Raw genomic sequence first — 8,947 nt, forward strand, 5'->3', positions numbered from 1 at the left:
TCAACAATAAATATTCCTGAAAAAACTCATCGTGATGCATGTTATTCTTCGAGAGTCTTTTTTAGGGTTTAGAAATTAGGGTTTGGGGTTTAGATTAAGGATTTAAATTGAGGTTTTAAAACTAACGGAATAGGGTTTAGGATTTAGTGTTTTTGGGTTTAGGGACTAAACCCTAAACCCTAAACTCTAAATCAGGCTAAATTTTGAAAAAACTTCACATAAGATGAAAAAAATCCCTCAAAGAATAACATGCATCACGATGAATGTTATCAGGAATATTTATCGATGAATGTTATTTATTCGAGCATTTTCTGGTCATTATAATAACATTTATCGATATATCTTTGGGACTTTCAAACTATTTTCTTTTAGTCTTGGAATTATTGTAAAATACCACGATAGTTTCGCGGGGGGTTCCATTCTTTGTCACGTAACTGTCAATTTCTGTTTGTTTTTTTCCTTGTATCTTGACACACCACATACAAAACATTCATGTAAATCTTTATTCTCATTTCTATATAGTAAACAATCAATTGGACATGCATGTATTCTTTCAGCTTCCAATCTCATTGGACACATCATTTTTTTTGTTTGATAGTATGAAAGGGGTAGCTCGTTATCTTTAAGTTGCATTTCGTGCAATAACTCTAAATGGCTCGTGAAACCTTTATCGCTCCAATTGTTGTTCATTTTTAAGTTCACCAACTTTAAGATGGCCGATAATTTGGTAAACTTCGTACAACCGTCATATAATGGTTTTTCAGAGTCGGTGAAAAATTGTTGAAACTTATCATAATTGGTTTCATCAACATTACCTTCCAAATCTTGTAACATATAGTCAAGATTATCATCACAACCATCATTGAATGAATTAATATTAATATATCCATCATTGCATGAATCAATATTTTCATCATTACCATCATCACTACCTTCATAAGTAACATTATTGTTATTATATACTAATAATTCTCCATGCCATGACCAACGATCATACTCGTCCAAAAAGCCGTTAACTATAAATGTTGGCTAATTAAACTAAGGTCCGCATAGCTATTGAAATTTTGACACTTTTTACATGGACATGAGGCTTTTTCTTTCTATTTTTTCACTCGATCCGCGTCGACAACTTTTATAAATTCGGACAATTTTAAAAGATACTCATAACTTTGACGCGGTATCTCGTACATCCATTTTCTACGAACTATCTATACATATACAAATAGATTAATTACTTAGTAACATGCATTCATGAAATTTCTACATACTACCTAACTTCAAATATAAGTATTCGACTATATATAAATCATACACAAATGTCTTAAAGTTTTAAGAAGATACATACTTTTTGTTCATTTAATATTTATGAAGTAGCTAGAACATTAAACTTGAACATATCTATAAATAGCTCTAAACAAATTGAATAAACAACCAAATAGAAGTATTGTAACAACCCAAATTTTCTACAGAGAAGGAACGACGTTCCTATATGAGGAACGACGTTCCAAAAGCTGGAACGACGTTCTAGAATCAAAGAGCGTCGTTGCATAACGAAGAAAAGTGTAAAAAGTTGAACAGAACATTTTGGAGCAGTTTGAGGAACGACGTTCCTTTATGTGGAACGACGTTCCTGAATACGTACATAGGAATGACGTTCCTAACCCTGGAACAACGTTCCTGTTGCTAGATAGCTTTTAAATTAATTAGTAAAAATGATAAGAATGGCACTTTGGTCTTTTCATATATGGACGTATTTATAGCTAGAGATCATATCTGGATCTCATTTCTACCTCATTTCTCACCCACACAAACACTCCCACTTAAAAAGAGAAAGGTTTAGAGAGAGAGAGAGAGAGAGAGAGAGAGAGAGAGAGCTTGATTCAAGAAGGAATAAGCCAGATCTAGTCATTTGGAGCTTGGATCTAGTTACATCCACTTGCTAACTACATCTTGGTGTTGTGGTAACTTCCAATTTCGAGCTCTAGTGTTTAATTTGAGTTATGGCTAGAGTTTTGGTCATGTGTTGGGTGTAAGCCCCAATTCTATGATAAAATGGTGATTTTGGGTAAGATTTATGTACATAGACTCATAGACTCATGATTTAGGGTTTGATGTTGTAAATTGGAGTTTGTGAGTCTTAAAGTGTTGTTGAATCACTAGCACACTTTTGTGTTAGTGAAATGAGTGTTGTTAGGGTTCATGGTTGACCCAAATGCGGGTGTTGACCATGAAATGGGTCAAATGGGTATTGTGTGACCCAACTAGTAAGATGAGGATTTAATTACTCAAAACTTGTGTTAGTTAGTATGCTTGGACTTTAATCACAAGCTATTAGTGATTTGTAATAGTCTTGACCTAGTATGGGTGTTGGTAGTGTAAATGGGTCATAATTGCACTATGGGTCATAAATGCACTAGGGTTATAAGTTGGTAAGTCGTCCAACTTGTTTGTGTGTTAATTGTGTGATTAATGTAATAGGTACATTGCACTGAAGGTTGCAGGATTTGGTTTTTGATTTTCACCAAAGTGATAAGGTGAGTGGAATAATTATACGCATATGTATATAGTGTACTTATTTGTGCTATGGTATGAACCAAAGAGTCGATAGTACCATAGCATGTGCGTAACGGATGCTATGATGTGAACCAAAGAGCCGATAGCATCATGGAATTTGTGTTATGGCGTGAACCAAAGAGCCTGTGGCGCTATAGCACGGGTCGTTAAGGTGTGAACCAAAGAGCCGGTAGCACCTTAGCGTGGGTATGACTCGGAATTATGATGTGAACCAAAGAACCGGTAGCATCATGACAAATGCGAAATGACGTGAACCGAAGAGCCGGTAGCGCCATAGCATGTGATGTCTGGTGTGAACCAAAGAGCCGGTAGCACCATATCGTAGGGATGGTTAACCATATTATGTGTGTATTGTTTAAAGTAGCATTATTTATATAGTGTGCTGATCGGTTGCTAGCTAGTTATGGGTGGTGGTTATTTGGCTTTATACGCTGTATATAATTGCTAATTGGTATTGCTAGCATGTATGCGGTAATTGTGTGAGTGTTTGCAAGTAAGTAGATTATATACGCATGTGTATAATTGTTTCATTCACTAAGCATTATGCTTACCCTCTCGTTGTTTACTCTTTTTAGATTCATGTGCGGATAAGGGCAAGGGTAAGCTTGTAGATTAGAGATCTCCATCGTGTGGACATTTGGAGGATACTTTTGGATTCGACCTATGTTGAGTAGTTTAACCTCAAACGCCATGCTCGTTTTTTGTTTGGAACTTAAACTCTTTGGGTGGAAAGTTATATTTTGGATTGTACTAAACTTTTGATACTTAAATTAGTGTATGAAATGTTTTAACGTCATTTAAACATGTATGGTTGTTTGAATGTGATGTAAAAACGTAATGGTGGTGTTGTCTTAATATCATTATAGTAAAAAAAAAAAAGATCATCGTCGAGTTAATAACGGGTTGAGTCATTACAATTATAAACACTTTCATATGTTCACAAGCATATAAATAAATTATTTTTAAATAGAAAATAAATAAATAAATAAATTTCAATTTGTAAATAAATACAATAATAAAAGAACAATATATATTAATATACTAAATTTCAAAAGCATTAAATACTGAGATGGTATAATAAATTGATGTTATGAGAAATTTGGTTGGTGGTATTAGAATATACTTTTTTTTAAGGTTAAATTACTTACTTTATAATTTGTGTTTCTTTAAGGTGGTTGACTTTGAAATTTAATAAAGAGTTGAAGTAAGGTTCTTTGAAATTTAATGGAGTAAAGTATTTGAAAAATGTTTGGAATTAAAAAGAATTGAATTGAAAGAGATAGAGGTGAGAGACAGATGATAATAGATGCAAATCCAATAAACTAGCCATTATCGAGGAAAATAAACCGGTTTTTAATAAAACCGGTTCTGAAGGCTTAAACAGGTTTATTAATATAACCGGTTTTACTCGCTAACGGGTCACGGGTGGGTGATGAATGTAATAGATCCGTTGCGGGTAAAATTCGATCCGAAAATTCGTAATCCCGTTTGAATAATCCACGGATATACCCGTTCTAAATGGGAATTCTTTGCCACCTTCAATAAATGGCCAATAGGTAATAAATTACTCCGTATAAGTTTCTACATTCCTCATATCATTTTGGCATGGAACTTTTTAGTAACTAGAGCATCCCACAACTACACATTACATGTATTATATAATCAAAGCATGTTGTTGTTTGTTTCGTTTATTAAACTATCTTAATAAATGTAAATTTTACCTATTACTTTAGTAATTCATCAATCTAGTGTATAATTAGTTTTAGCTACTAAATTTTAAATGTTAATTTTAAAATTGTAGCTTCACATATATTAGCAAAAAAGTATAATTAATATATGTTTTCTAATTTTATTATATTATAAACATGGGTATATGATTGGATTATGTTTTTTATGTCACATTGAATTATTTAATGCTATTTATATTTAATTTTTGAACAATTTAATATACATATACTTTATGAATAAGATCCGCGGGTTAACCCGCGACCCGCGAATATCCGTGGGTACGGGCATGGATCTAAAAATAAATTCGTTAACCAAGATTCGCGGACTAATGGATGAACATAAAATCCGTGGGTGCGGGTGATGAATGTAGTGGATCCACGCTCACGACCCGCGGGTCTCATCCCTAAACCTCTACAAGCAGTCTTTTCAGTTTTTCACCAGACCGAAATTAACGGATATAATGCAGTATTGTCCTTAAATCTAGGTCCTCTTATGTTTCTCTTGGCTTCCATTATTTGTTGCAACAGGCTTTGACCTGGTATTTGTTGGTCAACCGCTTATCAATAAATCTACATAAACAAAGATTTCTTACTTTAATGATGAACAAAACAAACATAACAAGCGAATCATTGGGTTGTATGGAGACATGATTCGCTGAAAGAAATCATAATCATAATAACTAATAAGTAATAATAGTAAATAAAGTACCTTAATATTTGATACCTTGAGAAAAAATCCCGAAAATTAAAATCATATACTATGGGGAAACAATATTTGGTTGTCTTTGCTATGTTAGCCATCGCTTTAATGGTCGAGGATGGAGTTGAAGCGTGAGTGATTCTGTTTTTCGATGATATTTTCTCACATATACGTACATATCAACATAATTGTCTTTAACATATATTGCAAATGTTTTAGGACCCTACGAGGAACAAACTTGACACGGAGGGTGTTACATGAATGCAAAGCAACTAATGCAATTGACAAGTGTTGGAGGTGCAAACCCGATTGGGCAGAAAACCGACAAGCATTAGCCAAATGTGCACTAGGTTTTGGTAAAGGAACGACAGGTGGCGCAGGTGGGGAAATTTACAAGGTGACCGACCCGTCTGATGATAACGGTGCGAATCCCAAAGAAGGGACTTTGCGTTACGGTGTTGTCCAAAATAGACCATTATGGATCATCTTTGAAAAAGATATGGTCATTACTCTGAAACATGAACTGGTGATAAATAAAGACACGACAATTGATGGTAGAGGTGCCAAAGTTGAGATTGCTAAAGGTGGAGGTCTGACTATTCAAATGGTGTGCAATGTTATCATCCATGGGATCCATATCCACGATATTAAAGTAACCGAAGGTGGATTGATTAAGCATTCAGATGGACCACCCGGAATGAGACATAGGAGCGATGGTGATGGTATTTGTGTATCCGGTTCTTCCAAAATATGGATCGACCATTGCACTCTTAGTAACGGCCCAGATGGCCTAATTGATGTTACATTAGGTAGCACGGCCGTAACCATTTCCAACTGCAAGTTTTCCCATCACCATAAGGTTACGTACGTCTTTATTATATATTTATATATGTACAATTTATTTATGGCGTGAGCTAAACTAAGAAAAACATGCAGGTGATATTGCTTGGGGCGCACGATAATCATCATCAAGATAAAAATATGAAAGTCACTGTGGCTTATAACAGGTTTAGCGATGGATGTGACCAAAGAATGCCTAGATGTCGACATGGGTTTTTCCAAGTGGTTAACAATGACTATGACAGATGGGGAACATATGCTATTGGCGGTAGCGCTGCCCCAACTATCCTCAGCCAGGGCAACAAATTTTTCGCTCCCGATGAGCGTTTTAAAAAAAATGTACGGTATTACAATTAAGTTTAGCACCTTCATATAACTAACTACTACAGATGCACTAGTTACTTGCAAGGAGGGGCCAAGGACGGAGGTAGTAAATATTAAACCAGCGGTTAACGACGATCTGTTGCTAACAAATTCCATCCATTTTATATTTAAAAGAAGTGAATTTATTTATAAAGTTAAATCTACTAAGATTGTGCCAAAATAACAATAACTAATTAATCACCGATTTCAGCAGAATCTAGCTGCGTTCCCTGTTATCTTGATTTATTTTATATTAGATTCTTTCAAATGACATTTTTATAGGTTCTTGTGAGGGCAGATGCCCCACCAGAAGTGTCGATGAAGTGGAACTGGAGAACCGAAAAAGACTGTCTTGAAAATGGAGCTATATTTCTACCATCAGGGTCTGATCCGCAATTAACCGCTGAAATTAAAAGCCACATGATTCAAGCTGAACCAGGAGACTCTGTTCCGCAACTCACTGATTGTGCTGGTGCACTCTCGTGTGTGCCCGGAAAACCTTGCTAACCCACTCCAACTTTATTCTTACCGGCACCAAGATGTCACAAAACAAGACAGTACATTTGATTAGCATGTTTGTTTGAAGTGCAAGTAGAAAAAGTCGTTCAAACATGTAGTTTGGTGTACATATATACACACACAAATTGAATCTAATTGAGAATTTTACATGTAACTGTCCTTTGATGTCTATTATGTTGAATCATACAACAACATATAGTGAAAAAAATTAATATATATATATATATATATATATATATATATATATATATATATATATATATATATATATATATATATATATATATATATATATATATATATATATATTGAAGGGATCCTGAGAGAACTCTCTATAGGAGAGAACCCAGCGAACCTGTACGTGATTTTACCAGACATCATAAACAATTAAACTGAAAGTTAAAATCAATTGAAACAAAATCCTAAGGCAGCGATTATCAACTTCCTTGAAGGATTATACTCCAAATCATCATCGAATTCTTCAATTCTTGATGAACAGTGAATGAATGATGAAGATGAACTGCAACTTTGATTTTTACGATTCAGTTTTTTTCAGACCTTGATTCCTTCACAAAATCTTCTAGTCGCTGCTATTGGAACAAGGTAACATCAATTTCAAACATTAATTCGATTGATTTTAAGAATATTCCCATTCGATTGAGTAGGTGAATTTTGTAGATGAACTCAATCTGTGTACAGATTGAGTTCAATCTGTACACAAATTGAGTTCAATATGTACACAGATTGAAGGTCATATGTTGATTCTATCTGTCTGATCAATCAGCACACAAAATAAGCTGAATCTGCACGAAGATTGAGTCAATATGCACGCAGATGAAGGTAAGTCTGCGTGCAAGATTGAGTCAATCTGCACGCAGATGAAGGTCAGTCTGCACGCAGATTGAGTCAATCTGCACGCAGATTGAGTCAATCTGCACGCAGATGAAGGTCAGGCTACCTGGTTCTCTCGGTTCTCTACACCCTCTAGTTCTCCATAGATCCTCACCATATATATATATATATATATATATATATATATATATATATATATATATATATATATATATATATATATATATATATATATATATATATATATATATATATATATATATATATATATATATATATATATATATATATTTGTACATACATCTTTATAAATCAAGGGAGTGAGTCTGACGTGTCGACTCCTCCTTCGTCACGTCCTAGGTGTTACATTTTAATTGGTTCGTTATTCATTAAGTTGCTGACATAAAGATCTGTAGTGACCCAAACTTTTCCATGTTTATATATATTAAATGAAATTGATATTTACATGATTAAGTGTTTCCAACATGTTAAGCAATCAAACTTGTTAGGACTTGATTAATTGAAATAGGTTTCATATCGACAATTGACCACCCAAGTTGACCGGTGATTCACGAACGTTAAAACTTGTAAAAACTATATGATGACATATATATGATTATATATATATAGTTAACATGATATTATGATAAGTAAGTATCTCATTAGGTATTTTAACAATGAGTTATATACATAAAATTGAGTTTATTGAATTAAGAAACTCGAAACGGTATATATAACGATTATCGTTATAACAACGTCTTACTAAATACATATGAATCATATTAAGATATTGATACACTATGTTTAATCATGACAAATGATAAATAAACATGTCATTAAGTGTATTAACAATGAACTACATTTGTAAAAACAAGACTACTAACTTAATGATTTCGAAACGAGACATATATGTAACGATTATCGTTGTAACAACATTTAACTGCATATATATCATACTAAGATATATTAATATATCATAATATCATGATAATTTAATAATTTAACATCTCATTAGATATAATAAACATTGGATTAACAACATTTAACATGATCGTTAACTTAAAGGTTTCAAATCAACATTTACATGTAACGACTAACGATGACTTAACGACTTAGTTAAAATGTATATACATGTAGTGTTTTAATATGTATTCATACACTTTTGAAAGACTTCAAGACACTTATCAAAATACTTCTAATTAACAAAAATTCTTACAATTACATCCTCGTTCAGTTTCATCAACAATTCTAGTCGTATGCACCCGTATTCGTACTCATACAATACACAACTTTTAGATGTATGTACTATTGGTATATACACTCCAATTATTAGCTCTCAGCAGCCCATGTGAATCACCTAACACATGTGGGA

At 33.4% G+C, this 8,947-nt stretch overlaps 1 protein-coding gene across 1 annotated transcript; it reads left to right on the forward strand.

The window, feature by feature from the left end:
• Positions 1–5,061: 5,061 nt before the first annotated feature.
• LOC139859853 (pectate lyase 1-like) lies at positions 5,062–6,711 on the forward strand. The gene is made up of 4 exons (XM_071848620.1): positions 5,062–5,132; positions 5,221–5,860; positions 5,938–6,180; positions 6,487–6,711. Exons 1-4 carry the CDS (start codon positions 5,062–5,064, stop codon positions 6,709–6,711), a joined length of 1,179 nt encoding a protein of 392 aa, XP_071704721.1.
• The last annotated feature ends 2,236 nt before the right edge of the window (positions 6,712–8,947 follow it).

Source organism: Rutidosis leptorrhynchoides, chromosome 7, assembly GCF_046630445.1.
Source record: "Rutidosis leptorrhynchoides isolate AG116_Rl617_1_P2 chromosome 7, CSIRO_AGI_Rlap_v1, whole genome shotgun sequence".
Classification (NCBI taxonomy): domain Eukaryota; kingdom Viridiplantae; phylum Streptophyta; class Magnoliopsida; order Asterales; family Asteraceae; genus Rutidosis; species Rutidosis leptorrhynchoides.